The following is a 13480-nucleotide window of genomic DNA, read 5'->3' as shown; positions in this document are numbered from 1 at the left end:
AACAAGACAGCCAACAACTTCATTTTTCAAATTTTTATAACGACACACCATTTTATATTTTCCAAAAAAAAATGTTTTAGGAAAGTTCATATCTTCAAGTTTCTGCTTATCGAAACCTGACGTAATATATGTGCCCTGCAAATATTTAGAAAACAAAATTGTTATAAATGCATAAGTAGATAGGGGTGACTGGGTAAAATTGTAACACGTTACGATTAGAACATGGTCAATATTTAGATGTTTGATTATGTTAGAAAGCTTTGTCAATATAGTATTTTTTTTTAATGTTGGCCTTTATAACCCTGTTCCACTTTCTAGTACAATTGCTACATTTGAATTTCTTTTGTATTTCTATTTAATCAACAATTTATAAAAAAATTAGTCTATACGCATTTATATATAACAAAAACATGTTACATAACAGAATAAACTCACCTAATACTTTGATAGACAAGTGCTCACATTGTTCATTTTATAATTTATTATTATAATTCAATAAAGTTAAATTGCTGATAGTATATATAGTCAGTCCTGTAAAGTATTTAAGTAAAAGTATTTGAGTAAAAGTATTCAAATACTTTTTAGATTCTGAGCGGAGCGAGGGAGCTATTGTTTTTACAATGGTGTTTATTTATTTATTTATTTTTTTCTTTTTTTTTTATATCCTGTATACAAAATTTTTTCCAGAAGGAGTGTTTCGATTTCAACATATAGTACCTTATCTTTTAGCAAATTGGATAAAGATGGTACTTTAAAGACGTTTTTCTTTCATTTTTCGATTTTCTTAATAGTTATTTAATGCCACGGGAAAAACCACCGAAAAATTACAAAAAAACGCTAAAAATGGTATTTTAATTTGTAACTCTTTGTTTATCACCATAGAAACGAATAAAAAATTATCATATTTTAATATTAATTCAACTTACATGATAAAATAAATAATAACAAAATATAAAATATCCAGACTGACAAACCGTCTCCGCTCAGAGTCGTTTTTCTTATCCGATGATATTATATCATTGAATTCAAATCTAATACAACAATTATACAATGACCCACTTGTAATCTACTGTACAGCAGAGCGACATCCACTTACCTGCTTTTAAAGTATTGAATAGCTTTTTAAATACTTTCAGCATGAAGTATTTTGAATGGTATTTTAAGTACTTTTTTTTGTATTAAATACTTTTTGGTATTGAATACTTTGATTTTTTTATTTCGAACATTTTATTTTTATTCGAAATAATTGGTTGGAAAAATATTTTTGTCAACTACAATAATAGAATAATAGTTTTATTTAATATTCTGTATTTCTGTCTTAGCCGAAGCCCAAAGATTTGTGAAGACCAGATTTCTAAATAAAGTTATTGAATTTTGAATAACAATATTCTCTTTAAAACTATTAGATAACTATTAGATTACCTACTACCTATGTGTTTATATTACGATAGTTAGAAACCCACTTTAAAAACCAAAAGTATTGGAAAAGTAAAATTTTTCAAAGTATTTGAGTAGTATTTGAAATACTTTACAATTAAAGTATTTGAGTAGTATCTTAAATACTTCAAAAAAAATGTATTTGAGTATTTACTGAGTAAGTACTTTTTAAAAGTATTCTTTACAGGACTGTATATAGTTTAGTAAGTATAATAAACAAAAAAAAAAAAAAAATGTTTTGTACTCATTATACGTTTTTCAATACCATAATACACCTCTATTAGATATAAACGCAGACTCATATCTGGGTCATTTGGTCATCACAATAATATGAAAATCAATTTTAAATCTGAATACCATTTGTATAGACTGAACAGTTTCTTCCACAAACGTAATATTTATAGATGATAGGAATAAACACAGATTTTATAGACCACTATATAAAACACAAAGTTTACATTATAGTACCTATCTATTATTAATCATCATATTAGTCAACATATATGGAGTCACAAAAGATAATTCATTAGGCCCTATATTATTCTTAATTCTATAAATGCCTGCGTAATTATTAAAAGGTAGGTTATTCATGTGTATCTACTGATGATATAGCGCTAGTTAATGTCAATTATAATTGGGAAGAAATAAAACAAAGTGCCTTACAGGATATCTATAATTGGATTGAAGAAAATGTGTTATCCCTTAACATACCTAAATAGATCCAATAGTCACAAGTCATTTACAGCTGCCCGATGGATATAAACTTTTTAAACAAATTCAACTAGCTACAACTGTTTACTATGGTATTATCATTTAAATATTTAGAAAAAACGATGAATTCTTATCTGAAATTGTCAAATACAAACACACAGAATGTTGTCAACAATATGAGAAGTTTAACAACTCTATTTTATAATATTTGTTTTCTAAATATAATAGTTTTAATACGACTGTTTATGCATTATTTTATTCATTTTCATCATACAGTAAAACATGCTGGGGAAGCAGAAATAAAACATACATAAATACAGTACATATTTCCCAAAGAAATACCTAAGGAAACATTGGTGTTAATATTTTATAAATAAATCTATACTTATATATAATTACTATTTATAACTATTGTATATATATATCTGTAGAATAACTCAGTATACTAACGTATCAGTTCTTAATATAAATATTGTTATTATCAGGGCTAGGATTTATATGCAATAAAAAATTGTAAAATATGCATTTTATATAACAAAATATGCAAAAATATGCATTTATTTTTTTATAAAATAAACACTAAAATATAGTTACAAAAAAAATATTAATTTATTAAAATACATCAATGATAGGCTGTTTGTCTTAAAATAATATAATTTAGAAATAAAATAAAATACAATAATTCAGAAATAAAATATATAATTCACATTAACTACGTGCGTGTAACATGAAATAAAATTTATATTTGACAAAAAAAACCCAAGTTTTACGAAATATACTATAAAACACGCATTTTTTACATTCTTATAATCGAAATATGCAATAATATTAATTTTATTCAATATATGCAATAATATGCATTTTATCCAAAATATGCAAAAACATGCAAAATAAAAATACCACCATTTATCTCATCATGAGGTGATTCGTGGACATTACTGACAAAATCAACAATCAGAAGTAGCAAAAAAAACATGCTGTTGCATATAAATCCTAGCCCTGGTTATTATTGTATTATAATTGAATTATATTAAAATAAAATAAATGAAGGAAAAAATTATAAATTATAAAACTGTTTTAAATAATTTTATACATTACCACTGGTATTGGACATTTATCAGATGGAATGTTGAAACCCTCTATAATGTTGAGCCATGCATTTCCAAGGAGATGTTTTAAATTACTGCATGCCTTTTTTGTATTGAGAATATATGCATTTGGCACCCATCCACCAGTTGAGCCCCAAGACATAAGGTTATAATCGAGCTACAAATAAATACTATATTACTTTAGTTAAGATGATTACAAACATTAACAATTCGTGTAAAAATTAAAATTAATTACTCACAGATCATAACTATAATAATACAATTAATATGTTCACCAAGACTTTGAAACTTCAGACACTTATTTCATGATAAATATAATCATAATTATGATTACTATTATAATGTATGAGTTACGGGGAAAAAAATAAAAAAGAGTTTTTACATATTTAATATTGGTAATTATTTCCAGTTAATCTGGTTAACTACAGATACAAATTAGTTTTATGTGTCATTAAACCAAATTTTAATGAAAATATTATGTGTGGTTCTTGACTCCCCTAGGGTCTAACCAATAGAGTAGCTAGGTTTTTGTAATTATGGTAGGTACACACCAAGTACTACTAAGTATAGTCGTATAGACTTATTAGTTATAGAATTACAGTGAAACTTCTATTTTATAATTATAATGAACTTAGATGGAAAATTAAAATTAATCAGTTCGATATTTTCGGCCATTCGTTGATCATGAACCAGTCAAGACTTATTCTATTATATATTTGGAGAATCTATTTAATACATTTATCAATACCAATTGTTTTACCTACGAGATAACACAATACAGAAGTTTCTGTATATTATACAATTCTTAAATTAATAATTATTCCTATACTTTGTACTTACTGCAAGGGTATCATCGAAAGGTATCAAAAGTGTCGAATTCCCTTTTACCTCCGTTATACTTGGTGTCCTTTTACTAAAATACCAATTTAATTGAATCGGATGGTTTTTTGTTGTTTCACACGGATATACTTTATCAATCACCATGCGATATTTGCCCTGTAATAAGTGGAATAAATATAATATATACAAATTTAATTACAAAGAAATCACAAATATAAATTTGGCACATTAGAATTAATAATAGAAAAAACATAACATTTTTAATAAATCAAGATGATTATTAATTTACCACAGCCAAGTTTGGCATAAAAAGTTTTTCGGAATGAGACGATGAGAAAAATATAATAAGTCCGAACATTTTGATTAACATTTTGCCCATGATTTCAACAATTATAGAGTGTTTCATACGTTTTCAACAATAAGACTAAATAGGTAACTGACAGACATCTGATCTAAAATAAAATGATATATTTGAAAAAATTGACATCCTTGATCGATAATTTATAAATATTATAGTATAATATATAAATATATTTAACCGGAAAAATGTGATTGAGTTGTTCCGGTAATTATAAATGTATCTGTATATTTAAATGAATGGTACTAAGAGCACTAAAAAAAATTCCTGTGATTAAATTTTCACAAATACAATAATTGTAAACTGAATAAAAAACAAAAATTACCTATATAATATATCATGGTGGCCAAACCATGGCTCTATTCATAGACACTTTCGGGCTGGACTTGCTTTGTAACTTGTAAAATGGTTAGTTTCTATAACAATAATAGACATATTATTTTTCATTATATAGTAGTGCTAAACTGCTCTTATCTCTGGTTACCACTGTTACATATAATAATATTATTATGTAAGTAGTGTGATATAGTCAATTCTGGGGCCTCATCTGTGGATACGTTTAGAGGAAATGACATAATTGAATTGTAAACTCTAAAAATGTACGGATATGAGTGTACAATAAATTATAATATAATTTATTGAATATTATTGAATAGGGAAAATAAAAAAATGTCAGGAAATAATACATTTTCAAATGTTAAATAACTGGTAAAAAATAATTTATACATGTAATTAACTTTCCGTTAGGTACAATATTTATTGTAAATAATATGTATAATAGGATGATTTTGTTATTGATATTTTTCTTGATGTTAAAAAAGTTTTTGATTCTGTGGATTATAATATATTATTAAAATAAACTATACAATTATGAAATTCGTGGTGCTCCTATTAATCTCATCAAAAGTTTTTTAACAAATCGTAGTCAAATAAATAAATTAAATAATGTATTCAGCAACTATAATATTTTAAATAACGGAGTTCCACAAGGAACTGTGCGTCCCTTGTGTCCACTTTTCATAGTAAAGGTACATAAATGATCTCCTACAATTAAATTGTGATGGTTTTATTGGCGTGTTTTGCAGATGATATCACAATACTAATTAATGACCAAAATAAAGCCAAACCACTTACTAAAGTGACCCAAATAAGTTACGCAATAATAATGATGTCGGTGATGTAGATACCTAATTACAAAATGTCCTTACTATGGCACACATCATCATATAATCGTTGTCTTTAGTTAGGAATCTTAAACCTTCATTCCAGACTGAACTAGCTCCTTATTTTGTACCTATGCAGCAATATGTGCAATATATACATGCGAATGTCCACTGCAGATGAAGGTGGTATTACATAAATAAAGAAAATCACTCGAGCAGAGGACCTGTTGCAGATATCCATCATGTAGGCACATAACAATTATTATTAAAATATAGGATTTAGTACACTTTGTGCCCACCGATTCGGTCGCTCTGCACCAGCTTTTATATCTATTATTACATTATGGACTGTTTGGTGAAAAATTAAAATGATAAATAAAAAGGTAGGTTGGCGTAGTGGATAACATAAAATATAATGTTACATAAAACAAGAGTGTTTTACACTATTCTACAGTAAGAACAAATAATAGCCAAGATTTATAAAATATATTGATATACATTTTAGATGTATTGACATGTTTGAGCTGTAGCCTCTAAATATTACTGAAATTATTATATTAATATATTCAACAGGAAAACTGTCATTAAATAGTCCCGGAAACTATAAATTTACATGTTTAAATAAATGGAACAAAATGTTTAAAAAGTTTATTGTTATTCAATTGAATAATATTATTATGTAACTATTTTTTTACGATACAGTTAACATTTGGAAATGTATCATTTCCAGATATTTTTTGTTCTTTTTTTAAATAAAATCTTATACAGATTTTCATACACTTTTGGAGGTTAAAGTTCATGCATGTTAAACGCACTCAATATATTAATATTCAATTTTAACCAAGTTAAGATTTGGCGAACCCTGATGTATAAAATTAGTATAATTTTTGTTTTTATTAATTTAACAACGATTCGATTTGTTAATTTAAAATTTCCGGGACAACTTAATCACATTTTTCCTGTTAAATTTATATTCATACATAAATATTTATGGATGGCAATATTTGGAGTCTACAGATGGGACCTTCGTTCAGAGAGCTGATGAGGTTGCTCCATTGATTATTACGATGTCCTGCCATGAGTTGTTTAACTTTAGTAATAAAGTAAATTTGACACATTAGAATTAATATTAGAAAAAACATAAAATGTTTAATAAATCAAGCTGATTATTAATTTACCATTGGCAAGTTTGGCCTGAAAAGGTATTCGGATTGAGACGATGAGAGGTATAAAATAAGTCCTAACGTCTTGATTAACATTTTGTCTTTGGTTTCAACAATTATAGAGTGTTTCATACGTTTTCAACAACAAGAATAAATAGGTTACTAATAGACATGCGTTCTAAAATAAACTGATATATTTAAAAAGATTGACATCCTTGATCTGTAACACCTATATATTGCCGGAAATAATTATATAAATATATTTTACCGGAAAAATGTGATTCAGTTGTTCCGGTTATTATAAATGCATCTATATATTTAAATAAATGGTACTAACGACACAAAAAGAGTACGTGTGTTACAATTTTCACAAATAAAATAATTGTAAAATGAATAAAAAACCAAAATTACCTATATTGTATATCATGGGTTGGCTACCAGACCTAACCTAACCATGGCTCTATTCATAGACTCTTGTTTACTGGGACTTGCTAACTTACTAACTTGTAAAATGTTTAGGTTTTATAACTAAAATAGGTTGGTATGACTTATTATTTTCCATTATATTGCAGTGCTACGCGACTATTATCTCTGTAATTCAAGTCTGGTCAAGTTAATGATAAGTTGTAACTGAGTCAATTTACGTTAATGGAAAACTTTTAAAAAAGACTGCATTTTCTTCTAGTAACACAAGCACTTTGTTGTTATCATTTGCTGTGCAACTGCCGTAACTTGTAGTTATTATTATTTATGAAAACTTATTGTAGACCACGAAAGTAAAATTTAAGTTTACGTATTATTTTTTATCATTAAATTCAAAAATTCAATATTGTTATTATAATATTGTTTTAATATGATTATATCAATGATTTTCATTTATTTTGTATTTTGTATTTTGTATAATAGGTATTTAATTTATGTTTTATTTTTTTGGATTAACTGTTACAAGTTGAATACAATCCATTAACTACACAATGACCCACTTGTAAGACTTAATCCAAAAAAGTCTGGATTTTTTATATTGTTGTTCTCTATTATAGCATGTAAATCAAATTAATATTATCTATATATATAAGAAAGGAGCGTGCAAAATGTCGTTACCTCATCAATCGACAATGGGTATTCCGAATTGGCTCGATTTTTTTTAAGATGTTTGCAATGGCCAGGAGAATCTTTTTACGAAATATATAAAATTTATGAACAACCACCGGAAAATTAGATTATGTAGATGTAAAAAATACAACAGTGGCGCAACAGTGTATCATATATTGGTTGATCTGGCATGTTTGTTGATCTGTATTATATTATTATTTTTTGTCAGTTAATATATTAATTTATGTGTATTGATTAGAACTCTGGGAAGAAGACATGCTAATTAAAAAATGGTTAGATTTGGTTTTTTTTATTCATCTGATATTAGCAAGGTTAGATTAGGATTTTGTATTAATTAATTAAATTAATCAAACATAGGTGGAATACGACAAACTTTAAAACTTGATATAACTTTGATACTTTAGAGTTAAATTATACACTGACGTGCAAACGGCACTGTGTCCGCGATCTACCGCAAGTAGATTGCCTACCTGTTATCATACTGCTTCGAAGCAGAATTTTAATTCCGAGCAACGTAAAAGTTAAAATAAATTTTGAACACCATACGCCGATTATTAAATAACAAATTGCAAAATTTTTGAGTCATATAGAGTTGGTACATTTAACGGGCAACGAAGTACACGAAATCAGCTAGTTATATTATAATTATTGTTAATTCATTTCTACGGTGATATACAAAGCATTAGAAATTAAATTCCGTTTTTAGCAGTTTTCCTTAATTTATCGATTGTTTTTCCATTTTCATTAAATAACTTTTGATAAATTCGAAAAATTACCTGTTATAAGTCCATTCATGATCTAATTTGATAAAAGATAAGGTATTATATGTTGAAATCGAAGCACTCTTTCTGGTAGAAATTTTTTATAGATATAATAATAATATTTTTTACCATCTGGTAAAAAATAAAAATAAACGTCATTGATAAACCACTAGCTCCCTCGCTCCACTCAGAATCTAAAATGAACTCAATAGTTAGAAATTTCGTTTTCAAGTAGTTAAGCTAAAAACAATGCATTGGCTATCTCGTTGTCTTTCTATCTCTACTGGTAACAATTTTACTGCGATATTGTGCACTAAATTTCCTGCCACTCTACTTAAATATTTGTATATTAGATTTCAGTGGCGCAACTAGCATATATGTTGGGCGTTGAAAAAGTGAAACTAATAATACAAGTGACTACTCGGTGGAGTGTGGACAAACAATAAATTAATATAAAATAAGTTTTTTATGATTCTTTTCACGTTAGGTACATTATTATTATTATATTTTATTTTATTTTTATTTTATTACAGACATCTACGTATAGGCGTATAGTTTAAAATGAGACAATTATGCTATAGCTACGTATTATACTGTTATTGTTAATTAGCCAGCTATAGGCTATGGAGTATATTACAATATGAAATATTAATTTAAGACATCAAAACACGTGTAGTGAGTACCATGTCCCTTTAAAAAGTCGAAAGCCAATATACGTATTTCATTGATTCCTCTTCACTTCTCACGTTTCATTATACTACCTGTAATAGTTTATTATATTCATAAATTATCATTATAATTAATGTCATCTGCGTCCCATCATACATAGGTATTTTCGGGAAAGAGAAAGCAGACGAATTGTGAATGAAGCGGTCACTTCTGCATCTTCCTATCCATAACCAAAAACACCAAAAAAGACCTGATAAACGAAGCTCAAAAACGTATCCTCTCATCATGGCAAAACCTCTGGGATGACATTCCAACCAGCAACAAACTAAGGAACGTCAAAAAAATAGTTTCAATATGGTCATACCCCGAAAATGCATCTAGGAGAGAACAAACAATAACCAACAGGCAGGTGTGGTTCTAGGACTACATTTTCGTATGGGCAACAGTAGATTTATAATTATGTTTTAACTGCGAATAAAATTCCTTATTTCCTCTTCCTTCCCCAATAAGGGGTAGCAGAAATTTTGGTGTGGGCAGCTGCCCACCCTTTCCATATGCTAGAACCGCCACTGGCAACAGGGCTAGAATAGATCACTCCAATATTACCCACTCTTACATAATCACTAAGGAACCCAAACCTAAGTGCAACTAATGCAACAGCCCTCTCACCATCGAACACATAATCATAAACTGCCCAAAACTCGCATCTTCACGTCATCTCCTCAAATATCCTTCATCCCTCGAAGAAGTCCTCAACCAAGTCAACACTAGCAATATTTTTAATTTTTTTAAATCAATTAGTTTCGATGATAAATAAATTACAATACTCTTGTAGATAACATATGTTTCTTTTGTTCTTTAGTAATATTGTATAAATTCTTTTAGTTTGTAAATAACTTTAGGCTAATAATCTTTATAATTGAAGACTTAATCTAATAAATATACAAATATATATATAATAATGAAATATGCTAATTATATCTATTGGAATATCATGAGTTTTAAAATACATATTTCATATTTATATTGGAATTTTTTTCACACCATCCGACACATACATTTTATACATTCAGAAAAAAATATTAAAATTAATATATTAATTCATCAGCATATTATTCAGTTTGTAAAAATGGTCCCAACTGTCCAATTCTAATACTTTATCCGATCTTACATTTATAAATAAAATGTTTGTAATACTATTTTAAAAACTATTATCGTAAGTGCAATAATTCTAAGTACTAAAAAAACTACTTGTTTAAATAACTGTAATTAGTATCAAGTAGAACAAAACTTGTAAATTCGTGATAAAATTAAAAAAAGGGGTTAAGTACGTCACTGTAATGGATGCATTAAATTTGAATTCGATGATGTAAAATTAATGTATAGAAGAAAAGAACCTAATCAACCTAGCTATACTACTACCAATTATTTAACTACTAAAAATATTTTATTACATTATTAATGAACATTTACTATATCATACATAGAGAGACCGAGACAGTGCATGCGAGTATGACGTCTTCTTAAGTATAACTATTAGAGTTATTTTAGTTTTAAATGCTTAATCTACGGCCATGTTTACATTCATAATGTTTAGCGAACGATACTTGATCTCGTTTGAATTTGCCTACTCTAATACTCTATCAATTAATATTAGAACGTAAATATGAACAAAATTCGTAATTTTTAAGAAAATTAAACGACGTTAAGATAAATGTGAATTGAATTTATAATGATGCTTTTTTGTCAGTGCATATAATATAACCTACTAAGTACTAACAAGATTTATAGTAGACAAATTGGTTCGATTTTAAACTTTGGGGTTGATATCCGGTGTGGATTTCTAAGTGGATGTTACTCTGCTGTACAGTAAGTTATAAGTAAGTCACTGTATAATGGATTGTATTAAGCCTGAATGCAGTGATATAATATCATTGTAAAAGAAAAACGATTCTGAGCGGTGATGGTTTGTCGATGTTATTTAAAGTTTAATTTTTGACAACATTTATCAAATTTTAAATTTTGATAGCTATAAGGATTGCAAAAAAGATTCCACGTAAATAGGTAAACACATTACTTTATTCACAATAATATCATCAAATATACACTTACCTAGTAATACATATATTATTATACGATTCACTCAGAATCGTTTTTCGTATACAATGATATTATATCGTTGAATTCAAATTTAACACCACCCATTATTATAATTACCTACTGTATAGCAGAGTGACACTCACCTGCCCACCTTTTTTTTTTAACTAGCTAGACTCGACACATAATTACCGTATACTGTAACGTGGTCGAGGATGAACAGTTAAATTTAGGATATTCAGGGAAGAAGTTAGTTTCTTTTAAATTTATTTTATATAACTAGGATACACTCGAGAGGACCGAAAAAATTGACCGTTACATAGAGGTGACCGTTAACGGACATTTTACTGTATTATAATAGCTTCAAAAGCCATGGCAACCATTTATAAGCAAAAAATTCCGTTGGAAATCTCAAAACTCCTGTTTGAGCACCTCCCGGGAGCATCTCCCGGGGTTGGTCCTCTCCCTTTTTAAATTAGCCTATCTTCTGAAAAGAGTTCTAATCTAAATATACATATCTCACATATCTGTTCCCGTGCACTTCGTTGCCCATTAAAAATACTAACGCTATATGAATAATATGTTATTTTTTTAATATAACGTTTACCATACCAACAATATTTTAAACAAATAATTATTATTATTATAGCTTTGAAACCCACGGTAACCATTTATAAACGAAAATTTCCATCGGAAATCTCAAAATCCCTGTTTGAGCACGTCCCGGGGTTGGTCTTCTCCTTTTTTAAATTAGCCTATCTTCTGGCCAGACATCTAACCTATCTCTGTCCCGTGTACTTCGTTGTCCGGCGACCAATAGTTATTATTATTATAGTTTCAAAACCCATGGCAACCATTTATAAACAAAATGTCCATAGGAAATATCAAAATTCCTGTTTGAGCACCTCTCGGGATTGGCCCTCTCCCTTTTTAAATTAGCCTATCTTCTTTATATACAAAACATTCCATCGGAAATTTCAAAATAATATATAATTGGTTACCATGGTAATATGGAGACATACACAGACGGAAATCTCAAAATAATATGTATCTGGTTGCCATGGTAATATGGCCACACACCGGTGGAAATCTCAAAATAATATATGAATGATTGACATGGTTATAAGGACACACACACCCACATACATTAATTTATATATATATAGATTTTACAACTCATGTCTGTTATTTGCTCTTGCTGTTGAAAACGTCTGAAACACTCAATAATAATCAATACATCGGTACTTATTTTATTTTTATCATCGTCTCAATCCAAAATCATTATTCTGCCACATTTACCAATGATTATTGATTAGTAATAATTAACAATCTGCTGAATTCATTAAACATAATATTTTTTTTTTATTATTATCATTGATGTGTAATAGGAAAAAATAAAGATCGATAGTGGAAGGTGGAGATTTTAGGTGAGACGTGTATATTATTATACTAAGCACGGTGTGACAAACCGACGTGTATGTGTGTGTGTATATGCACGTGTCTGGGAGTCGTGTAAAGTTATGTTGTTTGAGTCTCCACATAAGATCGTCCTACTTCTGTGTTATACCTATCTGCCTAATGATATTTGAATTTTCTATGCTTATTATACAAATATTCAAGCATATACCTTGCTCGTAGATTGCTGCAGGTGGTTCTCCCGAGTAGTTAGTAATTCTTCGGGGTCATGTTCGACAGTCGATATCACGATGACAATATACGTATCTTGGTTTATATAATCTGTAGAATTCCGTATACCTTACACTCTTTTATAATTGTGACTATTACCATGTGCTCTCAAGATTCCTACATTCTAAGCAAGTGTACATAAAGTCAATTCGCCAACCGAATGTAATTTACGTGAATGAGCATTTTGTTGTGGAGAACACTTGTATTCCAAAATGGGTGTTAAAGATTCCTACATTCGTAGCAAGGGTACATATAGTCAATTCGCCAACCGAATTTTATTTACAATGATGAACATTTATAATTACACATTTATACCTTGGACACTGCTCTTATAATTCCTACATTCATGACAGAGTACATATAGTCATTCGCC

General features: G+C 28.2%; 1 protein-coding gene across 1 annotated transcript in view; it reads right to left on the bottom strand.

The window, feature by feature from the left end:
• Positions 1-6913, bottom strand: part of LOC107883768 — a 9806-nt gene extending 2893 nt beyond the window's left edge. Inside the window, exons 1-4 of the mRNA XM_016804439.1 lie at positions 6797-6913; positions 4098-4253; positions 3247-3414; positions 4-135 (exon numbers count right to left, since the gene is read on the bottom strand). Of these exons, the coding sequence (XP_016659928.1) occupies positions 4-135; positions 3247-3414; positions 4098-4253; positions 6797-6913 (573 nt within the window). The remainder of the gene's footprint in view (positions 1-3; positions 136-3246; positions 3415-4097; positions 4254-6796) is intronic.
• Positions 6914-13480: the final 6567 nt, after the last annotated feature.

This window comes from Acyrthosiphon pisum, chromosome A2, assembly GCF_005508785.2.
Source record: "Acyrthosiphon pisum isolate AL4f chromosome A2, pea_aphid_22Mar2018_4r6ur, whole genome shotgun sequence".
Classification (NCBI taxonomy): Eukaryota; Metazoa; Arthropoda; class Insecta; order Hemiptera; family Aphididae; genus Acyrthosiphon; species Acyrthosiphon pisum.
This window is presented reverse-complemented; position numbering and strand designations above follow the sequence as displayed.